The 12595-nt window shown below is 42.8% G+C and overlaps 1 protein-coding gene across 1 annotated transcript in view; it reads left to right on the top strand.

Annotated features, from left to right (window-relative positions):
• The window catches only part of SLC60A1 (solute carrier family 60 member 1), a 385656-nt gene that overhangs the window by 340916 nt on the left and 32145 nt on the right, over positions 1 to 12595 (top strand). Inside the window, exons 7-9 of the mRNA XM_086923437.1 lie at positions 1436 to 1583; positions 5361 to 5431; positions 5576 to 5696. Of these exons, the coding sequence (XP_086779563.1) occupies positions 1436 to 1583; positions 5361 to 5431; positions 5576 to 5696 (340 nt within the window). The remainder of the gene's footprint in view (positions 1 to 1435; positions 1584 to 5360; positions 5432 to 5575; positions 5697 to 12595) is intronic.

Raw genomic sequence — 12595 nt, 5'->3', positions numbered from 1 at the left:
CATCTCACTCCGCCTCTTCTAAAACACAAGGCTGCATCGTATTGACAAGAATATGGTGCAGCCCTGCATATCCCCCTGTGCTGGTGCTAATTTAGCTGCCTAGAACCAACTCAGGCACTCTTGCATGATACTGCAAGGGTGCCTACATTGAGGGGAATGATTCTGCACATAAACATTCTGAAATGGTGTTTTGACAACACACTGAAGTTGCAAAATGTAATTTTTTTAAATGATTTTTTTTATGAGCTGGAAGGGGCACCTTCCTGCACATAAACAATCAAAGGTGTTTTGTTGTTTCTATGTGTGCTGCACAATGCAGAACACATAGAAACAGCAAAAACGAGAAGAAATTAAACATTTCTCCTTGTTGCGCCAGGATAAGACCAGGTTTTCCCTGGTCTCCATTTTGGCGCTGCACCATATTTACGCCAGCCTTGTAAATATGTGGTAGCATCAAAATCAATGAGTGTTGCAGTGGAACACCCACCCCAAACACCCATTACCCCCCCCTTCCACACTTAGTATAGGCTGAAAATGTGCCTTATTCCCAAGGCGGCTTTAAGCCATGTTTAGTGGCTTAAAACTGCCTTGTAAATAGGAGGAACCCCGTATCGAGAAAAGTGACACTGTGGTGGCGATAGAGGCTTTTAAGTATGCCCCCAAGTTACTTAGGAAGTTATGCAGTTGGATTAAGTTTGGTATGTTTTCATGTCTGTATACATTTTATGGGGTTTTATTATAGTGCAAATTGGGGGGAGGTATAATTAGTCCGAGTATGTATCTATCCCTCATTCAGAAGTGAGTTATTATAGTAAGAATCTTTAGTAGTATGAATACTGTATCTTTTGTCAGTATATCATTGTTTTTTTTAAATGTTATATTAGTATATTGAGCAGAATGTTGACTGTATGGTATTATATCAGTATATTACTATTGTGTATTCGTTACTGTTGTTGTTAATATAGGGGGAAGATGTGTGTCATGCACCACTATAGAATGTAGAATGTGGGAGAGAATGGGTGATGAAGGTTTGGTGTTTGGCATTTGGAGCTGGGATGGTGAAGTGGTATAAACCCCGCTCCGCTCTGCGTGCATCTTAATAAAGTACTCCTGCAACTTTGACTGGGAGTGATCAGTGCGCTATACAAATCTATATACCGTAACGTAGGAAGGTTTGTTTGTAGTTATTATATTTTTGTGACCTCACAGGAGTAACCCAAGTTTAATTATTTATTTATGTATAGTTAGATTTGCACAATGCATACCAGTTCTAAAGGTATAAGATCACTTTTTTGTGTGTGTTTGAGTGTGTGTGTGTCTGAGTGTGTTTGTGCACGCATGTGTGTGTGCCTGGCATGCTTTGTTGGGCAGGATGAGTTGAGCTGCACAGTGCACCATTGCCTTCTACTCACACACGGGCACTTTATCCTTTCAGGCGGGAGTGGTGCTGACCTTCCTGCTCCTGCTCATCTCCCCCTACAGCACCATCCTGCTGTTTCTGGGCACAGCATCCCTCGGCTTCTTCCTCAGCAGCACCTTTCCCAGCATGCTGGCCTACACCGAAGACATCCTCAACTACAAAGGTGGGTGCTCTGAGGTCCTTGTGGTTTACGTTAGCCTTAAAAGGAGACGGTGGTCGAGCAACCCCAATCATTCTATTCTTATCCTAAAAATGAATAAATATTTAATACTCTGCTGTCTGGGTGATCATTATAACTGAATGTATTACTTCAATTGTTTATTTCTACTATCTCTGCCGACTAAATGGCAGACATTGCTCCCCTGCAGCTAAGAAGTACAGTGTTGAGTTAGCAACAGGCATGTGTTTCCGCAGCAGTGTGAACTGATTTTGCAGGCGGAGAGATTGAAAGAAGGATGAGGGCAAGGAATGTGGTAGTTCTTCATTTCACTAATAAAAATGAGATCACATTATTCTGACCTGATCGGTCTATTATGGCAATGCTGCTGCGCAGAGATGATACTTCCTAGGTGTTTAGGACAGAGTATTTATAACCATTTCCTCCGAATTTTAATGAAGGGGTGAAGCATTCCTGGATACTGCAGGCCCCTCCAGAGCAACTAAGAAAATGTGGATTACTCATTGGCAAGATGAGGATTCTTTGGGTATAGATTGGTATATCTCTGCCTCCTTTCAATCAAAAAGCGGCTACTTGAGCTCGAGTGAGCTGAAGAGCCTGGTATTAGGTGGTAGCAAACTTAATGACTGATCTCAAAGCGCTAGAATTCAGCGCCATTGGCGAAAGCTAAATGTATGGACACTGGTCTTACCAGTGAAGTATACCACGCGTTAGTTTTAAATTAACCCAAATTACAAACAAGGTGGATGAGATAGAATTAAATTATATGTAGAGTGGAAGACCATGCCATGTAAAGCGCCAGTGTCTTTGGATGGGATACAAAGTTCCTTCATTTGTTTGAAAGGGTCCAGAGGAAGATGCAAAATCAACAGGGAACTCTTTTGAAGTACCCCCCCAACCCTCCCTCCCCCCCACACACAGGTCAAAGGAGGTGGAGGGAAGGAAGTGTGGTGAAAAAGAGTGTGAGGGGTCTTAGAGAAAGGAGAGGTCTCACTGATCTTCCTCACATTTAGTTAACACACCTGCTTGGCTTGTGACTTTCCCATGGGCTTGACCGCTCTACTGAAACGGGTCGCCTTTTTCTTGTTTTGGGGTGTAGAGAGAATGTGTCCTTAATTTGAGGATGCTGTACTCCCTGCAGCCCGCTCAAAGTTAAGCCCACCTATTCTTCCCTCGTGTCAGCAGGCGCTGCGCTCTTTGTTCAAACTCCTCTTGAATGCTCCTGACGTGTGAGCTCAGCGTTTCCGAGAGCGTGTGCCGCCTGTCAGATAAAGTCGGTAAAAAACAACGAAGGGCCTCCATTTTGAGCGCCTTATAACTGTAACCCATCGGTTGCGCAGGTTTTGGAAAAATGAGCATGTGCGAAGAATCTGACAATCTTATTTTTCACACGATACATTTCGTCAGATTGAAACCGGTAAAAAGGGCCGCGGCCTCATTTAATGAGGCCGTACGTCACTTTTGCGCCGCTGGTGCGTCACTTTTTGTGACGTACCAGCAGCGTAAAAAATGTGCCTTGTTGCACCAAATTTACAAAGTGACACATCTAGGTAGATGCGTCACTTTGTAAACCCCTGGGCTACATTATACCTGCTCCAGGTATAATGTATGCAGGGGTGCGTTCTGACGCAAGGAAAGGTCATAGAAATGACGCAGTGAAATCTATAAGATTTCACTGCGCCACTTCTAGGACGCAAATGTGTCAATTTCTTACGCCTGCCTCTCAGCAGGCGTAAGACTGACGTAAGCCCCATGTGAAAGGACACATTGCTGGAGTTGTATCACTTTTGTGACACACTCCAGCAGTGCGTTACTTTTGCGCCATGTAGATACGTCAGAAATACTGATGTATCTGTAACTCCTTGCGCAATTATGCGTCATACTGTAAATATGACGCATCATTGGTGTCGCAAGGAGGGCGCAATGAAAAGTGACGCATCGCTGTTTTGACTCAGCGATGCGTCACTTTTCATAAATGAGGCCCCCGGTATCCAGCGGGACATGCATTTTCTGTAACAGTAGGTTCTGCCTATTATGCCAAGTTTTGGGTGCAAAACTAGCATTTGCAGTTATATATTGCATCCGAATAATATGGAACCCCAGGGTTTTGTAAATATCGGATGCAATAAATAATGATTCAATTATGAGGAAGTAGAGGTCAAAGAAGTGGACGTTGCATTAAAAAAAATCAGCTACAAGTGGCTGTCAGCTAGCTGACTCTTACACAAAGAAAACAAACATTGAAAATGCAATAGGTCTCGCCTTTGATTAAGTTAAAGCCATTTGTTTTGCTGATGGGATTGTATAGCAAAGCAAATGGCTTTAACTTAATCAAAGGTGGGACCTGTTGCATTTCCAATGCTTGTTTAGTGTAGTGCTCCATAAAAGTGTATAGTTTTGCAGACAATCCATTGTTGCCTGCTCCCATCCCTCCCACCACCTATGTTCGGTCACTACTTGCCCGATCTATGCATGCCTCTTTCTCGTCATCTTATTTCAACTTGTAGCACTCCATAAGAGGGCACCATTTGGAAGACCCTCTCTACCCGCCTCTCCCACCCGGTCCACATTCCATTGATACTTGGCCCTGGTCTGCCACCACCTCCCTCCTATTGTTGCTTGCCATCCTCCCCCTTGCTTGCTCCATCCAGCAGCCCCCTCCCCCTGAAACCAGCATCTGCTTGTCCCGCTGTTGCCTGCCTCACTCTTTCCCATCGCATAGCTTGAACTGAAGACCCACCCGCTCCCCCTACCTTTGTTGCCCGCCCGCTCCTGACCCCCGTTATTGCTTGCCCCTTCTCCGCCACGAGCTCCTTCTGGAAAAAAAGCACTATGGCCATGTTATATTATCTGATATATATCTGTGACAGGGTGGGGAGGAGAATATTACACATCAAAACTGGAAACCCAACGAAGACGGTAGGCAGACCTGTTCACATATATCATCCTGTTACGTCAGTGTCATTTTAAGGATTTGGGGGTCCTGGGCGAGAAATTCAAGCCCTATGTGCTAAAACATATGGAATTATAGGTTAAGATACAAAAATACACAGGAGTTACAGAGAAATCTCACTGTGCCGTTGGGGGCCCTGGGAATGTGCCCACTTTGCCCATGCCTTAATCTCTATGTTATGTTAACAGAGATCTGTATAGCGTCTTGCTGACATTAAATGACCTTGCAGCATGTGTTTTAAAACACATGGCCCCATAAAGATAATAATCATTTTGCGACGGGAGTAAGTCAAGCGAGCCCGTCCAAGTGGGATGGCTCAAAGAGAGAAAACTTTTGGTCACCAAGTGCCCTTTGCCAATGGCTGGCCACCTTTTAGCATAAACGGTGACGCCAGCCAATTGGAAAGAGGGGCAGGGCTTAAAGCCTACTGGTAAAAGCTCCTGAAAACACCAAATCTCACCAGCGAGACTGCGCATGTGCGCAGCTCTAGGCTTCGACCTAATAAATATAGAATTTTTGTTGAGCAGAAACCAGAAACGCTGAAATATAAGCACAGGCTAAAATGGCCAAATCAAGACAGCCTAAAGGTGGGGTACTTGGGATAAAATATGAACAAAGTGCTTCACAAATCTAGATTTACTTCTCATTGTGTATAGATGTAACACGTGTACATCCACACATCACAAGAGTTGACCATTCAGGTAAAAACAATCATACAGTTTTTCTGCATCTTGCAATGGTTTTTCGTTGGTTGTTGTATCTGCATACCTTTCTAACCATAGCAATGCCTCCTCATGCACTTTCCCCAGGTTGTGCCACTACAGTGCTAGTGACTGGCGCTGGGATTGGTGAAATGGTTCTCCAGATGTTGGTTGGCTCGGTAAGTACTTGAAGACTTCCTCTTGCCCCTTTATGAATCAAATGTACCCTTCCATAACCTGCGACTCCAGAGGACACAGTTCATTCTGGGATTGTTCACCGAGGCTTTTCACTTAGGACCCTGTGTTTTGTGTGTTTTCTACAGGTGATCCTTGAGCAGGGCAGCTACAGTTTCTTGGTCTGTGGGTTGCTGTTTGGGGGCATGGCTTTCGCTTTTTACTTGATGTTCCTGTGCTTTCATCGCGCGTACTCAAGGCCTACGTCTGGTAAGGAAAACAGCTTTTTAGGCGGTACAATTACGTTATTTTATTGTTTTCAATACTTAGACTAAAGCTATATTAGTTGTTTCAAGGTCTGCTGTGAATAACAAAAATTTATGTTTTACTTTTTGGTTTATGGCGTTGATTGGTTTATGCAGTCGCAGAAGCCTGAGGTTGCATTCTATCTACGTAATGATGCAAATAAAGCTGTAGTTTGAACGAATTTTTCAAGCCACGCCTAGGTATTAACAGCTATAAAAATACACTGAAATTGTGTAACACACGGTTGTAGTGATTCTTTTTAACCCATCCACCTTTCTTCATAGTATAAGAGTCACTCTACATGTACACAAGATTTGATATAAAGAGTGCATCTTTTTTTTACATAGATACCTTGTCATGTCGTTTAGCGTGGGGAGCGCCTCTGGAGTGGAGGTATCAAAAATATCAGAATCTGTTGAGTGGAGTTCTAAAAAAATATAAGAATCTGTTGATTGGAGGTCTAAAAAAATATCAGAATCTGTTGAGTGGTGGTCTAGAAAAAAATCAGAATCTCTGCAGTGGAAGACGAAAAAAATATCAGGATTTCTTGAGTGGAGGTCTAAGAAAATACCAGAATCCAATCTGCACAACACGTACAAGAGTCGAACATCAAATTCGCTCTCATCGATAAATTAAGGGCCAATACGTCTTTTTTTTTTTACTAATTGTCAAAAAGCCTTATTTCATATATGAACTCACAAAACAAATGTGTGCATGTTTCAAAATGTGATACATGTCTGTGAATTCCTCTACGCACACTTTGTCTGCCCCAAGTACAAAATGTGCAGTCTGAGGTGGGCCAAGGGCTGCAGCAGGTACAAATCTGGGTACATCCTTCATTCACAGAGCGATGAACAGATATGCCCTGTGGGTCCAGCCCTTTTCCTGATGGAGTGAAACAGGATTCCTGCAGGGGGAAATGCAATGCAAGAAGGAAACAAGGCCTCCACACAACAAGGCTCTTGCAAGCCATGAGGGATAGTGTTCTGGATCAGATTCCCACACATGGGGCAGATTTACAAGCCCCTTACGCCCCTTTTACGCTGCCGTTGTGTCGCTTTTGTGATGCAGCGGCGGCGCAAAAGAAGCACCATGGTGTGGGGTACTTACAACGTGATGCATCTGGGAGGTGCGTCACGTTGCAAAGCCCTGCGCCAGAAGAAGGCATTCCTGCGTGCGGGAGGGGGGGGGGCGTTCCGGCGCAGGAACATCTCCTAAAAGTGGCTGAGTAAAATCTACAAGATTTCACTCAGACACTTTGGGGCCCATGCTGCGTCAAAACCCTGCACCTGCTTGAAGCAGGCGTAAGGATTGACGCAGGATTAACAAGATAGGGCCCCCCAGAGCCTTGCTCCAGCAATGCGCCGCTTTTACGGCACAGTTGCGTCACGCATCTGTGCCGTTTTTGCCCACTTATTGTAAATCTGCCCCATGGTCTTTTAAAGGTTTGTGCAGTGACATGCAAGCACGAAGCACATAGCTAAACTAGCAGGCTTCCTCTATTGACTTTATGAGGCCTCCCTCCAGCCCTCATTCTGTATGTCCATGTCATGAGTGATGTAATATGTGACGTCATCAGCAGTGCATTGCAGGCGCACAAGTTATAGTGAGTCCAACTAACTATAATGTGGAATTTCAATGGTTTTATGTCAGTAAAAATTTTTCAGTGAATTTATTAGGTTTTTTAAATGCTAATTCCTAACTATAACTGGTGTGAAACCTAAGGTTTTTTCAGTGAATTTCATTGGTTTTTTAAATGCTAATTCCTAACTATAACTGGTCTGAAACCTATGGTTTTTTCAGTGAATTTCATAGGTTTTTTTAATGCTAATTCCTAACTATAAGTCTCACTTTATAAGTAAGACTGTTAGCGCTCTAGTTGTTCTTTAGAACACTCTGGTTCATTCTGTCATTGGGCTATAGTTGGGCTACATCTGGCAGATATTTGGGCTTCAGTTGTTTTTTTTTGTCTCTGGTGGCCATCTTTGGGCTACATTGGGCTACATTTGGGCTACATTTTGGCTCTAATATATATAAAGCCCAATGTAGCACAATACATATTTTTCCAAAGTTAATTTTCGTAAAAAGCACTTCAGAATAGGGCTACCTGTCCCTACAATTTTCCCATTTTTTTTTTTGGAGCGTCCCGGTTCGCGCCCCGGGGAGCGCCCCGAAAAGCGTACTTCTATAAAGTGCCCCGGGGCGCGCTCCGGGGAGCGCCCCGTTAGCGCCAATGTCGCGAACGAAAACATGATTGTGACGTATCGCGTAGCCGCATCAGCGTGATACGCATGGCGTAAGCGCACCCGGAAGTACTCGAGCGAATACGATCGCGCAACGTAAACATCCGACGCGCTTACGCGACGGGACCCGGGGCGCTCCCCGGGCACGCCCGGGGGCGCGTAGCGTAAGCGCGTCGGGTCATGTGACCTGAAAATAACACTTTTCATTGGTTCATAACAGTTTTGGTTTCATAATGATGAAGCCCCTAGTCTTGTGACCTGAAAATAACACTTCTCATTGGTTCAGGACAGTTTTTTTTCCAAATGATGAAAGACCCCACCTTTTTTCCTTATTCTGACTTTGTCCTTTGACTGAGGAAGACCTGTTTGTACCTCTCTGTACCTTTTTGATCTTTATAATGGCTTCAGTAGCAGCAGCAGCTGGTGTATCTGCCCCACCACCACCACCACAACAACCAAGAGGACCAGCTCAAGATTATATTGGTGGTCAACAAGAGGAGGAGGAGGAAGAGGAAGAGGAGGAGGGGAGGAGAAGATGGCTGCCTGAACAAAATACCCCATACAAGCCCAAGCCACACATTGTATGGGAGTTTTTTTCACTCCCAGAGGGCAAGAAAAAAGTGAATGCGGCCAAGGTAACTTGCCTAATCTGTAATGAAGAACTCGCAAGGGGCAACCCAAATAAAAAATATTCCTTTGGTAACTATACCATGATTCGACATATGACCCGTAAGCACCCTAACAACTATTCTCGTGCAGAGCTCAGGGATCTGGCCAGTAACCTCCCCCAGTCTTCAAGGACCACCTCCCAAAGAAACGAACCCACTTCATCGGGACCAGAAACATCAGAGATGATGCCTTGTATTCAGCCAAGATTTGCTGATTTTAAAATCACTTGTACTGCATGTGGCAAGCTTATCGCCTATGGTGAACAGAGCATAAAGCTCATCGTCCTTGCAGGTGACAATCACAAGTGCCCCAAAAATAAGTAATTTTTGGGGTTTTTTGTTTTTTTGCTCCAGTTGAGCCAGTTTCAATTCCCTTTTTTTTTGTTTCTCCCCCTAAAAAAATACAAAAAAATATAAAACTGTTTTGAAAAGCCAAAAAAAGTACAAATGGTTCAAAAAACACAAAAAAAATATAAAACAACAAAAAGAAGAAAAAAAAAGTTCTTTTTAGAACTACCTTCAATTTCTAAAAAAAGGCTTCCTTTTTTAAAAACTCTGTCATTCTTTTTTCCTCATAGTACGCTCCCCGGTCCGCTCCCCGGTACGCGTACCGGGCGCTCCCCCCGCGCAAAACGAAAAAAAAAATATATTTTAAATGCCCCGCTGGGCCCTTTTATAGCCCCCACATCAAACCTAGGGGGTCAGAGGGGGTCTATCCCTGACGCATAATGGTCATTTCCCCCTTTGTTTTAGCCACCTCTTGTGTCTCGATTTTACCGAGACACAAGATGGCGGCCGCTCCGGACTGTTTCGAATGTTTACAGACACCCGAGAGCCAATCAGATTTCCGTGCGCACCTCGCGTGTCGCGCCCGGGGCGATCACCCCGGAGCGCGTACCGGGGCGCGCTTATAGATATATTTATTTTTTTTAACCTAAATTACTCAAAATCCACTGGAGCACATATCTTGAGACATAGCAAAGGCACATCGGGTTACCAGTCCCTACAATTTTGCCAAATTTGGTTGAAATCCATTCAGCCGTTCGGGCTAAAAGTGAAATTGACCGCCCTATGGAAATTAACATGGGGAAAACGCGTTTTGGGACCCCCCTTTTATATCGGCCCCCGCTTGACGAATCCCCCCCAAACTTTCAGGGAAGGACCGCAACACCGCGAGGCCATTTTGAGGAAATTTTCAGTCAGATTCGTCAACCGGCGCCAAAGTTATTCCAAATAGAATTTTGAGATTTAACATTGAAAAAAATCCTAACTATAACTACCTACTGGCGACCCCCAGTAGGTAATATATATATATATATATATATACATATATATATAAATATAGAGCTCAACTAGAGTAGAAATATGTTTTATTTTAGCAAAGAAACAGTATATTACAGAACTAAGGCGAAAAAAAACGTTGGCAAAAATAAAGGGAAAATGGTGCCAACTTTGAAGCTGGGGATTAGTTTGAGTATTGCCGTGGTCCCAACTTCCTGTGATCCTGGGCAATATAAATTAGTTTCCTTATGTGTAAAAACATATGTTTTGTCCTTAGCTGCTTCTATTTGAATTCACTTTACTATGTTTGGGTGAATTTTTGGCTATAAAAGCAGGTGTTAATAAATAATTGCCGTGGTGTGCCACAGAAAACCCCAGCTCAAATAGAACACTAATTTAAAGGCTAAAATTGTTTAAAACAAATGGCATGGTACACAGCTATAAATATTTTTAAAAATCTACTCTGCAGCGTCACTGGTTGCACAAGCAAAACACATGTTGTGCAGCCTACAACAACAAAGGTGGTGTGGCCTATCAGCATGTGTGTTTGGGAAAATCCTGTAATGTTTGTGTCTGTATGAAAATGTATTATGTCCTTAAGTGATGTTTAAAAAAAGTGTAATATATTTCGGTTAAATAAACATATTTGCAGTATGGATGATACATTTTGCAGAAACCTAGAGTAAAGTGCAATTGTGTTTTGAAAGCAGGATGTTAATGTATCCAGCAAGGAAATAATTTAGTCCATTGGCTTAAAGTTCACAACAAACTGTGAAATGAAACAGCATGTGGTAAAGTACATGTTCTGTTTACTGTTTGGGTGCAAATTAACCCTATAGAAAAGATGGAGATTCTGATAATTATCTAAAGGCCTTCCGATGCAAGTGGGAAACAGGATACTTAATAGCTCTGGTTTTGAAAACAAAAGAAAGAATGCCATTTGTGCACTGTTGATTTAAAAGGCCATTCAAGCAACAACAACCAAAAAAAGTGTTGTACACTAAATATGAAAGAAAACATTATTTAACCAAAGATACATAATATTTATTTATTATGTAAGAAAATGTATTATAGTATTAAGTGGAGTTATTTAAAATTACTTTCAATACTTTTGGGTGATTCTTTCGCTATTAAGTGCTGCACACTGGAAAACCCAGGCTAAAATGAAGGACTAATTTAAATACAATTAATTTCACTGAAGTGTGTCGTAGGGAGAGGAGTGTAAGAGAGGGAGCGGGTAAAACAGATGAGAAGGGAAGTGGAGAAGAATGGGGGAAGGAGAGAAAGTGTGGAGAGTGGCTAAGAGGCAGACGAAATAGGAGTAAGCGAGAGCGGGAGAAATTAGGAAAGGAGTGTAAGAGAGTAGGAAATGTTAAAAGGAAAAAAGTGTGAAGGGGTAAGAGCTGAAAAGAAGGAAGGGATAAGGTGGGATAGGTAAATGAATGTGCTGTACAGAAGGAACAGAAAGTGTGAGAGAAAGGTCATTGTGGAGTGGATGTGGCGTAAAGGAAGAAAGATGACAATTCTATGGTTGGGGATTAAAGTTTAAGTGGGCACAAAAATGTTATTTACTTGGTATGTACGTACATTTATTATGTGCTTAAGTGGTGCTATTTAAACTTCACTTCAATACCTTGTGGGTATTTTTGTATTATAAGAGTATGTGTTAATTATTAAGTGGGGTGTGTGTTCCGGAAAACTCTGGCTTTAATTATGCACTAGTTTAAAGGCTAATACTGTGTACATAAATAACTGTGAGCACATTTACCCCCATACATACTAAAAGATACATTTAAAAAAGCTTCGAGTAAAGCAGAGAGGCTTTGAGTAGGGTTAAGTAGAGTGAAGTAAAGCAGAGTGGGATTGAGCAGAGTGGAGTAAAGCAGAGTGGTGTGAAGTAAAGCAGAGTGTTGAGGAGTAAAGCAGAGTGGCATGGAGTAAAGTAGAGTGGTGTTGAGTGAAGTGGCGTGGAGTAAAGCAGAGTGGAGTAAAGTAAAGTTGAGTGGAGTAAAGTGAAGTTGAGTGGAGTGGAATAAAGCAGAGTGGCTTGGGAGTAGAGCAGAGTGGCACTGGGTGAGTGGAGTAAAGGAGAGTGGAGTGGAGCAAAGCAGAGTGGAGTAAGCAGAGTGGCATTGAGTGGTGTGGAGTGAATCAGAGTGGTGTGGAGTAAAGCAGAGTGGTGTGGAGCAGAGTGGCATTGAGGCAAGCAAAGTTGCATGGAGTAAAGCAAAGTGGCGTGGAGTAAGGTAGAGTGGCGTGAAGTAAAGCAGAGTGGGGTGGAGTAAAGTAGAGTGCAGCGGAGTAAAACAGTATGTGGAGTTGAGCAAAGCTGAGTGGCATAAAGCAGAGTTGTGCAAAGGAGAGTGATTAACAACCACAGGGGCTGTCCACAGAACCCCGAACCCGGGACAATATCAAACAAATGGCTCAGGGGAAGAAAAATGTTAAAAAATTGGAAAAATATCCAATATAGTAGTTAAAGAAGCCCAGTAGTATCAAAATTGTACATTTATTTATTTTAACAATTGAAAAAGTTTAGTTTAGACATACAGATAATCTGATGCAAGAAAAAACGCTGGTGTACAAAAAAGCAATACATATAAACCAGACAGGTGGCAACAACAATACATATCACAAAACAGAAAAAGGAACACCATAAACATAAATACTG

This window comes from Lissotriton vulgaris, chromosome 5 (assembly GCF_964263255.1).
Source record: "Lissotriton vulgaris chromosome 5, aLisVul1.2, whole genome shotgun sequence".
Taxonomy (NCBI): Eukaryota; Metazoa; Chordata; class Amphibia; order Caudata; family Salamandridae; genus Lissotriton; species Lissotriton vulgaris.
Note: the sequence above shows the minus strand (reverse complement) of the source record. Positions and strands in the feature narration are given on the sequence as shown.